Here is a 17277-nt window from a genome sequence, read left to right as displayed (position 1 = left end):
TGAGGGATTAGCAAACTCGCATGCTTGTCCTCCTCAGTCTTTGGAAAGAACACAGAGTGCAATTGCTGGTCAATCTAGAATAACAAACTCTGGCAGATTTGACCTAAGATTGGTTGTTGAGATCGTTTTTAAACAGCCCTGTATCATCATTCCCATTGTAAAAATTATGTGGTTTCTAAGCTATTTCGATGCTTTTGTTTTCCAATTTGACCCTGATTTTCTGATTTACTAAGTGAACCGACTAATACCTCCTGGAGGTCCATCCACTGACACTTCCCATTATCTGGTGGCACACTCATTCTCACTGGGGAAGTTCACTGATCTTTGCTGTGACCTTCCCTGAGTAGAGCTCTTTTTTCTCTGTCAGGCTTTTCATGTCACTTTCTAGCTGCCTGTCCCCCTGTGTCACAGACAAACGCACAGAGAGGCACATGAGTCAGAAATTTTATAGCCCATTCATGATCCTTGATTTATGTCCATGCTGTCCTCCCAACTTCTCCGAAGTGATGCAAGGCTGGGAGTGCGTAAGGCAAGCAAACAAGGGCAGAAGGAGAGGTCAGCAATGTCTCATGGGTCAGATGGCTGCTGCAAAAAAGCCAGAGCAGCTGGCAGCTGAGGCAGCTGCTGCTTAGGAAGAAAATGGCCACTGAATTTGACATTACTTAATTAAGAGAGTGCCTTAGCTCGGGTTCCCCCCTTTGCTTCTCTACAGTGCAGTAGTGGGGGCTGGGCAATCCCACTTTCCCAGTGAAACTCCTGGGTATCATAGCTGTCTTCTGTTCAGGCTCATTGAAGACACAATTAAATGCCTCTTTGTTCATCGATAACTGAAACAATGCAAAAATACCACCCAGGAGCCAGATCACATGCAAATGTGCACTGATGTGGCTTGGCACTTACTGAGATTCTCATACCAAATGCAGCAGTTACTAGGTTGTGTATGTCTGTATGGGCATGTAAAAAAAGAGAAACTGCAAAACCATCACAAACGCAAAGACAAATGTCTCAAAGATAAATATATGTAGCATGATCTTAAAAAGTAAGACAGCCCTGTAGGAAACATTACCCAGAGCAAAAGACAAACCTGAGGTCAAAGCAAAACAGTCTTACTATGACCAGAGGGGAAAAAAAAATTCTTTGTAAACATCCTTGTAAATGAACAGAGTCACATTAAAGAAATACCTGTCTCCATTTTTCCTCTTTAAGGATTTCAGGTTAAGTGCAATTCTGTAAGTCAAAAGGCACTGCAATATATTTTAAGCCCCTGCATCACTCTTTTTCCTTTCAATTGGTGCAGATGCAAACTAAACTACTGAAAGGCCCACTCCAGCCACAGTCCAGTCTGTAGCAGGCTTACTTAAAGCTAATTCCAAGCATGCTTTAGCTGTGGTGAAAAGGAAGATCCTGCACATTCTTTTGTTTTGTTTTGATTGTTCAAGTGGCACTGCCTCTTGCAGCATCTGTATTAATATAGCACATCGAAATTACCACTGTGATTTAAGAGTGGTTCTCTCTGCATTCAAGAACACTATTCTGCTATCCAAGAATCTTGGCATTTTCTAATATATGCATATGAAACCAGTTGTTTTATAATATGACAAGATCCAAGGAAAACAAGCCACATCTTTTTAAACAAAATGGTGTTTTATAAAAAGCATTCCTATTTAACCAATAAGTTGCAAGCTTTAAAGAGAGAAACTCCACTGCTTGTAATAGTTGAAAGAATCCATGAATGTGTCTTGAAGTGGTGAAAAATTTTATTCTTTACTATGGAAACACAATAAAAGTCATAGAGTGAAGTTCTGGTCCAATGAATTCAACAGGAACATTACTGATACCAATAGGGATTTCACTCAGTCTGTGTCATCAGAGTCAAGGCCATAAAAATAGACTTTCAAGCAGAAAATACGATCAGTATTTTATTTCCACTTTAGATATCTTGGACAATACTGTGAGACATTAAAAAATTCTTTTTATTTTCAGGTTTCAAAATCAAACTAAGATGATCAGATTTTTAATCACATAAAATACAACGATTCTAACTCACCGATGTGAGGGCCTGCTCCATTTCCACTCAAACCAGTGAGATACAGGTGTGCAGTTCAATTAGAGCTTGTACTTGCACACCTTTGACTTGGATGCCACACTTTGCAGAATGAAGCAGATGTTCCCAACAACTACTTAAATTCACACTGGAAATTGATAAATCCCTGAAGTGTGTGAGGATTCCTGAAGATGAGATATCCAGCATTTCTTTACTTCAGTCCCTTCTTTTTTTCCACTATAACTTCAAAGGGTGGGATTTTCTGGTTGTATTGATGATACCTCTTTGCCTTCTATCTTAAATTTCATTTTAGTTTGAAGACGATATCACTTGCAAGGCAGCCACATCACTTCTGAGCATCTTCTTTATTATGTGTGTTAGTGACTTGAAGAAAAGATTATAGTAGCTCATAATCCTCTCATTGCTACTATAAGTTGTTGGATAACTTCCGATGTCATCTTTAGAGGCTTTGTGCCTCCATAACTCAAGAAATCAAAGACAAACATACCAAATCACAACACATACTTACTTCCTATTTGCATGGCAATAAGGTAGGCCATGTTCTGAACTCAGCAATACTATATTCGTCTAGCTAATTAAACATTGTTAATAAGCATAGCTGTCTTATAAGGGACTTCATGCTGTTAGCCCTGTGTTGCATAAGAAACATGAAATAGCCAAATGCTATATGACATTCATTGATTTGGTTGTTATCACTCATTTATAGTTCTTCTCAGTAAAATGACATTCACAGCTATAAAATTTAGGTCTGTGCACTTGGTTTATTGAGAATATAAATAGAAAGTTAAACACAGAAGAAGCTGAAGAAAAATTATCAGGGAGGAAGACGATTCTGGGTGGATTATCTTTATTTATGTTAAGACACTTAAAGACAGGATTAAAACAGGCAGTCAAAGAATGTGCACGGCTGCCAAACAAGTAAAATGGAATATCAGATCCATCTGGCATTCCCCATTCTGGGAAATAAATAGGAAGACCTATTAATTACTCTATTCACATTAAAAAGCCTATAAAGAATTAGCAGAAACCAAATTGTATAAAATGGGTTAAATGGACAGTATGTCACTGGACAAAAAAAAAAAGCTGCTGGATGTCTTGGTGTACTTTCTGAATGTACAAATGTAATAGATTATGTTCTTATTTTGCTGTCATAACATGATTTAACATTATACCGTTTAGGGAGAAATATTTTCTTTCTCAATTTCTGTTTTATTGCTGGGATAAAGATATGTCCTAGTTCTTTTACTTTGAAAACTGTTATGGTATTTATTATTATAAAAGGTTAAGAACTTAAATATATTTTTGTTGTGTTTTTCTTTAGAGATGTGAGGTGGCAGATGAAATATTACTTTATTGAACCCTCTGCCTTTGTCAAACAAAAATCAAATCATAACACTGAACTGAATTCCATGGCTGGGATTACCTGGTTTAACGAGGCTGCCCAGGGGAGTGGTGGAATCACCAGAAAACGTGGATATGGTGCTTATGAATATGGTTTAGGAGTGGGCTTGGTGGTGCTGTGTTAACTGTTGGACTCGATCTTAGAGTTCTTTTCCAACATGAACCATTATGTGATTTTACCTCTGCCAACATACGGCTTCCCACGGAGTTGGGGAAGTGAGGGGAAGAGATGGGAAGGCTGCATCAATGGGCCGAGATCAATGGAATGCAGTCCAACAAGGCCAAGTGCTGGGTCCTGCTCTTGGGTCACAACCACCCCATGCAGTGCTGCAGGCTGGGGGCAGAGTGCCTGGAAAGCAACCCAGTGGAAAAGGACCTGGGGGTGCTGGTCAACAGCAGCTGAGCATGAGCCAGCAGTGTGCCCAGGTGGCTGAGAAGGCGAATGGCATCCTGGCTTGGATCAGGAATAGTGTGGCCAGCAGGACCTCTGTACTCAGCACTGGTGAGGCCGCACCTCCAGTCCTATGTCCAGTTCTGGACCTCTCACTACAAGAAGGACATTGAGGTGCTGGAGCGAGTCCAGAGAAGGGCAATGAAGCTGGTGAAAGCTTTGGAGGGTAAGTCCTATGAGGAGTGGCTGTGGGAGCTGGGGGTTGTTTAGCCTGGAGAAAAGGAGGCTTAGAGCGGGCCTTGCTGCTCTCTACAACAACTTGAAAGGAGATTGTAGCAAGATGGGGATCAGTCTCTTTTTCCAGGCAATAAGAGACAGGACAAGAGAACATTGCCTCAAGCTACACCAGGGGTGGTTCTAGTTGGACATCAGGAGGAATTTCTTCACAGAAAGGGTGATTAGACATTGGAATGGGCTACCCAGGGAGGTGGTGGAGTCATCGTCCTGGAGATGTTTTAAGAAAAGACTGGATGTGGCACTTGGTGCCATGGCCTAGGTGACAGGGTGGTGTTTAGTCATAGGTTGAACTTGATGATCTCAGAAGTCTTTTCCAACCTAATTGATTCTGTGATTCTGGGAAGTGCCTCTCACTTTTCCCTTATCCTACAAAGTTCTCTTTCTCCATGTGTGGAAGGCATCCCACCTCCTGGCTTCATTCATCACTGTCCCGTACTTCCCTGCCAGAAGTGTGAGCGCGCTCAGACAGGGGCAATCTCGCTCCTTGGATGCGATGGCATTCCCGACACCAAAATGCAGGTATCTCCTGTCCATCAGGTTCGGGAAGAAGCGGAATTTCATGTTTGCTACCTTTTTCTGCCTGGTGAGCCAAGGTCACCGGCCGTGTCCCCGGAGTGACAAGTCAATTAAGTGTGGAATCGGCAAAAGATCAAATTCAATGAAACAAACAAAGCGCGTGACCCGAAACACCGTGCCCGTCTGCGGTGAGTGAAAGTTCTACTATGCCGGTAGCTTTTCCCTGGGGAGCACCGGGCAGCTAAAACCACTTCTCACGAGCCACCCCCTCCTGCATGGCCAATCCCAACGTGCCCGTTCCCGGTGTGGCCGGGGGACCAGGGGATGTGAATCCCGGCGACTCCCGAGCGCCCCGGCAGCTCCTGCGCTCCCCGAGGGCGGGCGGTGCCGCCACCGCCGCCAGGGGGCGCTACCCCATGGCCGCCCGCCCCTTCCTGCCCGGGCGGGAGCGGGAGGGCTTCCCGGCGTCCCCCGCGCCAGAGGACTACACCTCCCGGCGGGCACCGCGCCCCAAAAGGCCGCCGGCTCCACGTGACCTCCGGGCGGCCAATCGTGTGTGGTCCGCGGCCTTTACCCGCCCCCGCCCCGCCTCGCGGCGCGTCGGCGATCCGAGCGCTGTAAGATGGCGGCGGTGGAGCCGGTGAGTGCCGCGCTCCCTTCTCCCGCCCGCCTCCTCCTCGCCTTTCTCCCGCCGCATCCTCCTCTTTCTTCTCCTTCTTCTTCTCCTTCTCTTCCTCCTCCTCCTCCTTCTCGAGCCGCCGCGCCGCTGGCCGCGGCGGGCGCCTGGCGGAGCGGGCGGGTGGCCGGGGAGGCCGGCGAGGAGCGCACGCTCGCCGGGGCTGGGGCGGGGGAGGGGGCCGCGGGGCCGGGGCCGGGGCCGTGGCTGTGCCGGCACCGCCGCCCTGGTGCGGGGAGCGCGGTCGCGGCTCCGTGAGGGCCCGGCGGGAGCGGGTTGGGCGGCCCGGCGGCGCCCATTGTGTGTCGACCCCGCGGCCGCCCGGCCCGGCCGGCGCATGTGGCGCGGTGGGGGTGGCCATGTTGGTTCCCGCCGCTGCGGCCGTCCGGGAACCGCGGGGCGGCTCCTGCCAGAGCGGGAAGGGCCGGGTGCGCGGCACTCACAGGGCCCGAGGGGCCCCGCGGGGAGGGGACGAGCGGTCGGTCGGTCCCAGACGCGCTTCTGGGGCAGCCGGAGCGACAGCGTGGCTGCTGAGAGTGGGTAGACGGAATTGCCCTTTTCAGGCTGTGTCATCGTTCTGGATAAAAGTTATAATTTTATTCAAGTTTTTTTATATATATATATACACCTTTCATGATAATTAAGTAATTCCTTCTTTTTCCAGGTGTTAAATTATGGTCATGGTACTATGCTCCGTCTTACAAATGTTGCCCCCAGCCTGCGCTTCCATAATGAGCTGAAGCATCTGGAAGTGATCCAAGTGCAGTTGTTATTCTAATCCCACATGATTGTGTATCATGAGGAGTAGACAGCAGAAAGCTGGGTGTTAGTGTTTCAAGAAAACACAGCTAGGGAAGGCTGGTCTCTTGCTGCTGCACTTACCAGCTGTGGTTAAATAGCCAGTCTGCTCTTTGGAGATGCTTTGTATCATGTAGGCAGAAACTACTTCAGTTTGAAAATCACGGGGTTTAAATAAAGATTAACCTTACCTTTCTCTGTGAGGGACATTGGTCCTTCTCCTAATGGTTTTCGTCAGTGAACAAAAGAAAAAATTTCTACCCACAAGGAAGAGATTTAGGTTAGTCAACATTTATAAATTCCTTGGCAACAGTTCTGAACAGGAAGAATGTCAGTTATTAATACAGGAAGACAGACCACCAGCAACACCCGTCCCATGTTCTCCAGCCACAGTGTTACACTTATTTTGCCATCCAAAGGCCAGTCTTTCTGAGCTGTAGCCCATGTATCTGAAGATGAGAGCGTACTGTGAGTGCAGTCCTCTGTTATGGCTGTGGAACTCGGCAGGAATTGTGATAAATAATTTTTAATATTCATAGCCTCTAAAAATTGAAATTACTCTAAAGGCCTGGCTGTGTGGGGCTGTCTGCACCATGCTGCTGGCACAAGCCTGTCTTTGCACCATTTTCTCCACTGTTTGTACATCAGTGTTAAGCTGGACATGCAGGTAGATCGGGGCCCTAATTTAGCCAAAAGCAAACAATTGATCTTGCCACACTATTTCCTAGCAGGATTGATTTGCCAGGTCCAGCTCACCACGAGCAGTCATGCTAAGCCGGTAGAAGTGGAAGATGCGGCAGCACAACTGTTCAAGTAATGCAGTTGTTCAGTGTTCTGCTGTAGCTGAAGCATGTTTGACTTCGGGAGTCAGATATTGGCTGTGCTTGCTTACTTTCAAATTGAAGTAAATAATAAAGTTTTTGTTTATTGTCCTCTTAGGTGGCTCACTTCTCCTGCCTAAGGTTAAGGTTAGACTCGTGTAGTGACCGAGGTCAGAAGATGCACAATGTCACGGAAATGCTGTTGCTTTCCACTCGAACAATTAAATTGGGTGTGTGGTTAGGATTACCTCTTGATCATAGGGAAGCCTTTCTGTTCCTGACCTTCAAAATCTGGACATGAGTTTCTAGAAATGTCATCTGTGATGCTTCCCTGGTGTGAAAATGTGTTTTTTGGGAAATGCAAAATATGACTGAGTGTGGGTTTGTTTGGTTTGTTTTTTTTTTTTAAAGTAGGCTCCTACTAAAATCATTGCTTCTTACTTCCATGCTTTCAGATTGTTAAGAAGCTTGAAAAGTGCTTCAAACTCTTCACAAATATGAACTTGAGTTTAAAGTTGTGTAGAGAGTCCCATGGAAGCTGCTAAGAAAAAGATGATTATTCTAAGTAAATTCAGACCTACTGCACAGGGGTTTACTTCTCCACTGCAGGGAAGACTTAACCCTTTGCAACACTGACAGGTTAAAACTCATTTTTTTTCTCATGTGAACCAGATTTTTTCTCTTAAGAATATTCTAGGTTAATTTGTGAGAATATGCAGGAGTGTGTCCTGTTCAAGTGCTCTCACTGTAGCCTTTGAGGATTAAATGTGATCAGATAACGCTGTGCAAAAGTCAACAAAGTCAACAACAAAACCAGTAGTAATGCTTTAGTAAATAGTAGTTTGCCAAAGGTGACTTTAAATTGTAGCTGCCTGTAACTTTTTGGTGCATATGAATCTGATCCCTCATCATTCAAATTAGAAATGGGTGTCATGGTTCTTTTATTATATTTTTGTTTAATGGCAGTTATTGTTGTAAGTGCAATTCTTAGAAATTTAACTCTGCACTTTAGGATACAAGGGTGAAATTTCAGTTACCTAGAATTTGAAAAAATGCTTGTTTAAGCAGCTAATTATCAGTAGGTGGGACTCAAAACTTATTTTAAATGAAACTTATCTTAAGGGCTTACATAGTGGTGTAAGGCCTTGAAATTCTGGAAAGTTCAAAATAGCTCCTAAAATTCAAGGTAGGCTGAAAGGTATTTCTTTTGTGTTATTTGCAGACAGACAGCATGTAAGTTGAGTGTTCAACTTTAGACTTGCTCTTTTGCTGGGTGTTTCTGCTGTAATAGTCGATGACCTGCTGAGGTTGAAGTCAGTACAGCATTGAGCTGCAGCATTGTGAACACAGTTGCTTGCTCATTGCATTTTTCTGAAAAGATACAGGATAGATATGTCTGTCATGCAGTTTAATAATTGAGAATATCTGTTACAAGCTTTTGTAAATTTCTGTCTGAATACAAAGCTTCCTCTAAGAGGAGGAGTATGTTGGACAACTTAAATCTTTTGAGATAAATATTTTTTAAAAGCAATTTTGAAAAGTTACATTTCACACAGCATATAAAATACCAAGCTTATTTCAAGGTAATGCATAAAAATAGCATATGAGACGGAGCTGTGTTTCATTTACCAGTACTGCCTGCAGGTGTGGAGGTACATGGGAAACTTTGAGAAAATGTGCTCTGTAAAGTAAAGGTTAGTTTGAATTTTGAGGGGACAGAGGGGAGAATCAAATAAGGGATTTGGTAGAGAGCTGGCATTGAGGAAGAAAAGTGCAGACTTTAAAAGTGAATTAATGCGACTTTCTCCTTAAATAAATTTTTCTTTCACTTTTGAAATATTCTAAAGTCAAGGCTAAACCTGAGTTTAGAAACTGTTTTTAGCTTACAACAGTCCTCATTTCTTGAAGTTCGAAAGCCTCTTGCTCTATAAAATGTTCACGTTATGAAGGTAGCAAGTGTGTGATCTACAGATTTAAGGGTACTGTGTAATATAAATGTCTTGTTAGCTGCCTGAAAGTGGCAGCTTGATTCTATATAGTGGATGGAAGCCAGAAAAATTTTAACTGTTTAAAAGTCCTTTTTTTCCCCTAAATGCACGGAGCAGTTGTTTAAATAAATGATTTTTTAAACAGTAGTCTGTCTGTCTCGAGCTCAGTGCTGTTTATCAAAGTAGCTTGTGTGTATTGCATCCTTTACAAGCATCAGGCATACCAGTAGTGTGTCCAGCACTTTCTGTTTGAAGACTGACCTCTTGACCATTGACATTATATGTTGTTTTAAATTCTTTTCTGAAGATTGAATGTGTTCTAATTTTTCATCTGATAGAGAATTCTATGCTTACTTGTACCAGTGACTCAGTACACTCATGGAAATTTGGAGTGGTTTTGTGTAGAGGTGTGTGGGGAGATTAGAGGTTTTTTGTCCTTTGAGTCATCTGAACTGTTCTCCTCAGTGTTTTGGGAAGTTTTTGTTTCCTTGTTAGAGTGCCTTAGAACTAACAAAATGTTAGATGTGGAAAGTCATCCCATGGATAGATTTTATGTTCCAGTAGCAAAGGCAGCAGCAGAGTGCTGACTGGTGTGAGGGGTGTTAGCACAAGGGCAGCTTGCTTGGGCAGCTACAAAATCACAAAGATATTGAAGTGTTTTGATGTTCCTTGTAACTTGTTTGATAATGCTAGTCGGGAGGTTGTGGGGTAAATGGATATGTTCAAGTGTATGTAACCCATTTTTCAGAAGTCAAAAGGGCTATAAATATCCTTTGTATCTTTTAAAGCTGAGGTGATGATTAGTATAAAACCTCTGACTTTTTCTCTTGAACCTTTTGTTCCTGTCCTCGTGTACAGGTGTTGCACTTCAGTTGTAATTTGAGGGGATGTCACTCAGTTAAACTCACGTTCTAACGTTTGTGTTCTTCCTAAAAATCTGTGGTGTTCTAAATGATGCTATATGCAGTTAGGATAGTCGCTCTGTATTAGGCCTTGTTATGTCACATCTAGGAATCTTTTCTCTGTCCTGGTGTCTGGAAGTCTACTTCACACTGTTAAATTGGTAACAGGTGCCTGTTAGTACCACTTTTCCAGTTGCTCTTACACTACCTGTGGTTTTTATCGCTGTATGCTCATTCCTCAGAGTTGCATATCAGATTGTCGCTTGGCTTGTTTTCTTACAGAACACAATACTTGCTTCTTGGGTGGGCTTTAATCCTTTTTGTTCTGTCCAGAATATTTTTAAATAAATAGCTCTTGATTTTGGGTCTTTTGAATTGTTATCCCGACTGTAGCATAGCAGCAGTTATGTGCAAGAAGCAGAAGAACCAGGAGACAGTCGACATGTTTTTCCCTATACATCAGATAACTGGCACATACAGGTTTCTCGTTCTGTTGTAAACCCTAAATGAGAAGGTGAAAACTCTGGAATGTGACTTGTTTTGGTTTAGCGCAAGAAACCTTTGGAAGCCTTTTCCACTTATGAATTCTCTTCGCCTTCACCAAAAGTGCATAATTGTCGAGGACCAGTGCTGAGTTACATCCTTTTAGGCAATAAACGTTGCACTCCCTCAACTGGTCTTGCTGAACAACTTCCGTAGACAATTAATGACACAAACGTGGTCTGGGCAGCATCTGAAAACCCTTAGTAAAACCCAGTCAAGCTTGTTGTTCTCTTCAATAGACAAACCTGATGAGGCAGTTTTTACTGTAAATGCTATTTGTTTCCTGTCCTGGTGACATGCACACCTTCCTTTGATATGTTGGTCATTATGTGCTGTGGAGAAAGAGTAAATAGCACCAATTAAATCTGCAAGTGTCAGAATCCAAGTAATGTGCAGATACAGTCATTAAATGCTGAGTAGGCAGATGTTTTGTGGACTTTTGCAAGCTGATTCCTACATCAAAAACCATGTGGGTAGTGAATAAATGTCACTTTTAATTATGTGCTGTCCTGTGTATGAGAAGTGGGATTGGCCATATGAAGCTTTCCAGTTTATCTGGTAATACTACCCTATTTTATGACATACATTTTAAAAGCAGCAAACCAAATGGTTACTTAGTTTAGTTCTAGATGCAAAGTCGATTTTAGGTTAAAGAATGCATTAGTTGTGAGCAATAGTCAAGTATTAAGAAGGATTTTAAATTTAGTAGACCAGAAACTACTGGTGGAGTCAATCTGACTTCAGGTTAATAGTGTTGCAATTTTAAGGTTTCAAGGTGTGAATTGGTAAAATGTGAACAGTGTAACATTAATTCATGTAGTATTTATAGAATAGAATTCTAGATAATTTCCTGTAGAATTTCTTGGATACCAGGGATGGACTTTGAATGACAATTAGTAAACTTACATACTTCCTATTTGACTAATAATGAAAAGTGCTTTCATATACAAACACTTCAGTTTCATAGTCAGAAGAGTGAGATAAATGTAAGATGAAAAAATAGGAGCTGATAACGATTAACCAGCCAAAAATTAAAATGTTTCTTTTTGTTTTCCTTGATGGCTGTGGGAAATATAAGGAAGTGAAAACCACCTGCTTTAGGCTTCTGTCTGAGACCAGCCACAAAACTGTTTTGTGATAAAAAGCTCTACTTCCAACTTTATACCTGGCACATAGAACTGTACCTATCCTTGATGGGACAGCGTGGTGTTTAAAAAAAAAAAAGTTTAATCTGGCTGGGTTAGTTTTTGAGGGGAGTGGCACAGTCCTGAGTCAAGGTCATAGTTAGCTAGGCCTTGGAGGTGAGCTGTCACGTTCTGTTTTTGGACAGGAGCTTGAAATAATGGTTAGTCCGAGTTTCATTAATGCTTTGTAGCTTTCTAAAGGGACTTGTTATTGTTGTGGCTTAACTAAAATGTGCCGAGTCAGATATCTTTCATTTGTAGTTGTGCAGAGGGGGACTGTTGGTGTACTAGGCAGGTATGGAGGCTCATTGGTTTGTTTGTTTTTTAACTGGACGTGCTACCTTAATCCTTTTGGATATTGTCTTGCATTGGAAGTTATGAAACAGCATAGCTCTGCATGTCCTCAATGGCTTCGTATTGATTGTTTCAGTTTATAGTTATGACACTTCTGGAAGAGTGACAGGTAGACTTCGGTATTAGTTCTTTGTATATTGAAAGCTAGTTGCTGAGCAAACGTGAATGAGATTCTCAACTGAAATTATTTTTGGAAGATAGACTCACTCTTGCTGAATGCAGACTATTTGTAAAAATTTTAGTGTAATAGCTCTTGTAGATGAGTTGTAAATATTAGATATCACAACTGCAGAGTATTGTGAATGAAAGCAAGCTTTAGCACAAAACTTAGTGCTATTCCAAAATATCAACAAGATTTTTCTTGTATGGTCACTGTATTTGCACATGTAATTTTTCTGAATCTTCTAGTTAGAAGGGGCAACAAATTTTAGTTGTCTGTACTTGGCTTTTTGTAATTCAACATAGATGATAAATTGAATGAGGAAATATTGCAGTGCCTCCTTGATGTATTCTGCAGCTGGTTGTGTGTAGTTAAAGATGTATGTTTGATACCATCAAGGTAAACATGAATGGGGGTAACACTAGAAATTTTATTCTAGGTAGAATTTGAAGAACATAGTAAGTTTTTTGAAGATCTGTTTAGCTTTTTATAGTATTACACTGGAGGAGATATGACAGATTGTTCAACACTGTTTTTCCATGGGTTTGTTAGTGATGATCCCTTTGGATAATCTTCAGAAAGCATTTAGTTTTATTAGGAGGCAGGAATTTGCCCCTTGTACTGTATAAATCAAAGCACTGGCCTAGTGCTCCTGTTAGGCCTTCACACTTCAGTCTCTTTGCTGTGGACAGGGGTGCATGTGAAAGTATTTGAAATGTGATGTAAACCAGCTTTTGAACTGAGGTGTTTTTCTAGGTGAGCTGTTAAACTAAAGCATACTTGATTATTTTCAACCATAAAGGAGTAGCTTCTCTGATGTAAAACATATCGTGGTTAATAATGCTAACTATATTGATAATGAAAAGAAAATCCCTGTTAAGCCAGATCTTTAAGTGTTATCAGAAGAGCTTGCCAGCTGGGTCTGTGAAGATTGAACAGTGTTATCACTTCCAATCCATTCCACTTTTTTCAGCAGCTTTGGTGTGATGATAAACTGAGTTGTGTGGAAGCCTGGAGTAAACTGTTCCATTAATTAAATGACTTACCATTACTTAATCCACCCCTGTTAATTTGTTCTCTTAAGACCACAGAGTTTAAATTACTTCTTAAATACTACTTTTGCACTGCCGCATTTAGAAATGTCCGGAGTCTTTGAGTCTGTAGTTAGCTTTTGTTTGTATTACTGAAGTGGTTTTTCTTTCATGGGGTCAGCTGTATAGGCATTTTTGTGTTAGCTGTAGGGAATGAGCTATAGTCATCATTCCATGTTTCTGTGATTTTTCTAGCATGGATTGCCAGATTAGGGAGAGACGGTGGTAACTGGCAGGGACACTTGACCTCACAATAAACCTTTGTATTCCCTGATTTGAAGGAATGGCATTAGAATTTCAAACCTGACACAGTGGCTTCTCGAACTGAATGATGAACATGAGAGAGTTTGCATACAAAGAGAATATATTTTACTATTTTGTGTTTAAGTATCTTTAACATTTCTATCGCTGTTTCTAGACATTTGAAAAAATAACATTTGGAATCAGTCTAATCTGTGCTAAATCAGTAATTACATTTATTTCAGTTTGAAATTTGAGAACCTATGCATGTTTAAATTCTGCTGTTTGGTTGGTGAAGATGTTGCAAATACAAAGATAACTACTAACTGGCTTGGCTTCTATCTGCTTGCAATAGTGGATTTCAGACCTCAGAAAAGCAGGTCTGTCTTCTACTTGTCTTACGTTTTTCTAAATAACAGGGTCTGTATACCTGTTTCCAATAATGCTTTGTCAGAAACTAATTAAAATTAATTTTCCTTCTGAAATTATTACTCTCTAAATTTATTTTAGGTGTGCATATTCTAGATAATATAGTATATTTTATATTTCTGAAGTAACTCTCAAGACTGTTTCAAAATGACACAAGTATGTAAAGTGAACCATTCTGAAAACAAATGACATAGGAAGCAAATCACCGAACAGCAAAATGTGAATTCCTGCAGTTAGTATTTATTGTAGGGCCTATTCAGATGTTGAAGAATAAAGGGATACAAATTGTGCTTCCATGATGTGATTTAGGCCCTCTAATCAGAATTAATTGTAGGAACTCTTACCTTCAGCCTTCTTAAAGTTACTTCAAAGAACAAAATCACCTCAATAAAAATTGAGAAGGAATGTATTAATAACTCCTTTCTTCAAACAGGAAACCACTCCCAACCCACCTCAACCTGCAGAAGAGGAGAAAACCGAGCCAGCACCTAGTCAGGAGGTTGCCAGCCCTGAACAGTATATTAAACATCCACTACAAAACAGGTAAATAGTACAGAAGCATGATTGTAGTTTTGCCAAAGACAGAAAAATGCCTGTGGCTTTGCAGTTCTTGTTTACCTTGCATTTTCTAGCAGTATTTTGACAGTTCTTGGGGAGTTTTTTTGAGGATTTTTGCAATGAGGTTGCAGATTAAATAGAATCTGATCCAATTGTTAATATTCAGAGTCTTTTCAGATAGTGCAGTTAGAGAAGGTGAAAGTCTTCGCAAATTTTCAAAATGCAGCCAGGTACTTGGAAAGAGCATGGCTTTGCTTTTAGTTGGAGATGAGCAGAGCTTTTGTTGCTTTTGTCTGGTGTGTTTTAATAGGCTGACACTGAGCTGAAGTTGCTGTCCAGCAGAACTGGAAAGCCTTGCCTTATACTTGGGTAAATTAAGGTGCCAGTGGTAAAAACTTGTAGTTAAAATTATAGTTAAAAGTTAGTGAAAAATCCAAGCCTTCCTACAGCTTCAAAGAGACCAGCTAGGAAGTAATTTTCTCCAAATCAGCTGAAGAGTTAATGTGGGATGCTCAGTACTTTGTGTTAGTAGGTAGGCACTGCTCCAAAGTGAACCTTGTGCCAAGTGACACCTTACTCTTTTCCTAAGTTTTGAGTAAGTGTGGAAAACCATGCTACCCTGTAGTGCTATGCTGCATGCATCCCATTTTCCTTGTTGTCTTTCAGCTTCCATCCTTCCACTGTTTCCTCAAAACGCCTTGAATAAATTGGTGCTGACACTCCTTTACAAGTGGTAGTGAGGCTATTACTGGAAAGGAGTAAACTTGTAAAACAAGATTTGGAACATCAGGAAGGGTCAGTTGATTGATCAATAGATTCATATCTGGTAACCTAAAGTTTTTTTCTGTGAGAAGATAAATCTACTCTAGTGCAAACCTGAGTGATTTCAACACTATTGAAACGATTGGAGTGAAAAATAAACCTGTTTAATTAAATGCTTCATCGGGTATTCTGTTCCAGCTTTTTAAATGATGCATTTTAAATCCAGAAAGAGAATCTTTATGTGAAAGGTTTGATTTATAATGTGTTGAGATTTGTACTCAGTAGAGATGATTTTTTTCATTTAGTCTTGTCTTTATATATGCTGATTTTAGAACTTGAAACAATAAACTTGTGGGGGTTTAAGAATGTTGCCGTTAGTAAGTTAAGGCAGCTTCCCTTTTAAAATGTATGCTTTCTTTTATGTGCATGTATAGCTTTGGAGTGATATAACTAGCTTATGTAACCTCTACAAGGAAATTACTGGACAGGGAACTGTGCTGCTGGTTTTATTAGTTGTTGTTTTAGACCGTAATCAGTTATTTGCGGTAGGGGACTGCAGTTTAGTAGTGACTGCAAGGAGAAATGGAACGTGTGAAGTTTAGAGTCTTAGTAAAGTTCCAAAAATATTTAAAATGTTTACCTAAAGGGATTGATCAAATCTGCCATGATTCTTGTAATGGGAACACAAATATCGTTATCTGTAAAGTATTTGAGAACAGAATATATCATGTAGCTTATTGATGAAAGCTGACCTCTGTGCTGATTAATATCTTAAGGTTTGCAATTAGTTTGGATATAACAATACTAATTATTATATTTTTTTATATACTTTATTTTCTTTTAGATGGGCACTCTGGTTTTTTAAAAATGACAAGAGCAAAACTTGGCAAGCAAATCTTCGTCTTATCTCAAAGTTTGATACTGTTGAAGACTTTTGGGCGTAAGTAAAAATTTTTCAATCTGCATGGTAATTCTGGGATTTGTTGGCAGAGTTTATGTCAAAGTCAAAAAAGCCATTAAGTACTCCATTAACCACAAATTTTTTGGGTGTAATGTGAAATATTTGCAAAATTGAAGGTGAAGTCTATGCCTTGTGGTAGAATGTCACCTTTGAAGAGAATGTCAGTGGAAAAGTTGTTCACAGTTTCAATGCACGTTGTCTTGCTGTAACACTGCTTATATTCATATGTACATGACACATGTAGAAAATCTTATTTGTGCAGTAGCTATCTCATAGAAGCATGGACTTGTAAATTCTGATTTTCACTTCCTTGCCCCTACATTTTCCCCCTTGACTAAATTCTCGGGCTGCTGTCTCTCTGCACATGTTCAAGGGTACCTGAATCTTGAGCAGAGTACTTGAGATTCATGCAGATTAATGGCATCCCTAAAAGAAGTGTGTTAGAGGTTACAGAAGAAATTACCTTCATTCTAATTTGAAGGTCTGTGAAAGAATTTAGGCTTCCAAAGCCTTTGAAGTAGGCCCATACTTTCTGAACAGTGGCTTCAGTCAGATTTGGGTGATTGGCTTGAAAGATTTTGCCTGCCATAATGATGAAAATGTAGAGAAAATGCAAGTGGCATGAAATTGAGGGTGAAAAAAAGCACTGTTGCTTTCTTAGTGTTTCATGCTACATTGAGTGGTAGGGTTTTTAAAGTTTTTGTCGCATACTTTTTTTGGATGTGATCAGCAAGGAAGAGACATGGTGCCTTAGCAGAATAAGATGACTAATTAGCACAAATAGAGAAGAAAAATGCTTCTACATTTTCAGGAACTTCATCAGTGTAGTTGTCACAGGGAGGGGAATGAGATTCTGGGCTCGTAACCAGCTTTCCCATTCCTACTCTGGGAGTGATTAATGGTTGAGTGAACCGTAGTTTGCAGACTTGTGGTATGTGATGTGAGCTTTAAACAAATTTAGCTGCCCTATTAAAGTTGGTTAAGGGTAAGTTTTTAAGCTCCTATAACCAAGAATGTTTGGGTAATGAAAAGAAGTGCTTAATGGAGATATCTACAGTGAGGGTGTAAAATCGGTCAGAAGCAACTGAGAAGTTAAACCTCCTTTGTGGTTGGAGTGAGGAATAGGTGTGTTCTTCTGGG

General features: G+C 40.8%; 1 protein-coding gene across 2 annotated transcripts in view; it reads left to right on the top strand.

Annotated features, from left to right (window-relative positions):
- Positions 1–17277, top strand: part of EIF4E (eukaryotic translation initiation factor 4E) — a 31522-nt gene that overhangs the window by 2423 nt on the left and 11822 nt on the right. Inside the window, exons 1-3 of one of the 2 annotated variants that reach the window (XM_017822228.1) lie at positions 5236–5310; positions 14290–14399; positions 16021–16116. In XM_017822228.1, coding sequence (XP_017677717.1) covers positions 5293–5310; positions 14290–14399; positions 16021–16116 — 224 coding nt within the window. In that variant the 5' untranslated portion in view covers positions 5236–5292. Of the gene's footprint in view, positions 1–5235; positions 5311–14289; positions 14400–16020; positions 16117–17277 lie in introns of those variants that run through there. The other variant, XM_017822229.1, reaches the window with a different exon arrangement.

The sequence above is a fragment of the Lepidothrix coronata genome, unplaced genomic scaffold (assembly GCF_001604755.1).
Source record: "Lepidothrix coronata isolate B3197 unplaced genomic scaffold, Lepidothrix_coronata-1.0 Scaffold96, whole genome shotgun sequence".
NCBI classification, from domain to species: domain Eukaryota; kingdom Metazoa; phylum Chordata; class Aves; order Passeriformes; family Pipridae; genus Lepidothrix; species Lepidothrix coronata.
Note: the sequence above shows the minus strand (reverse complement) of the source record. Positions and strands in the feature narration are given on the sequence as shown.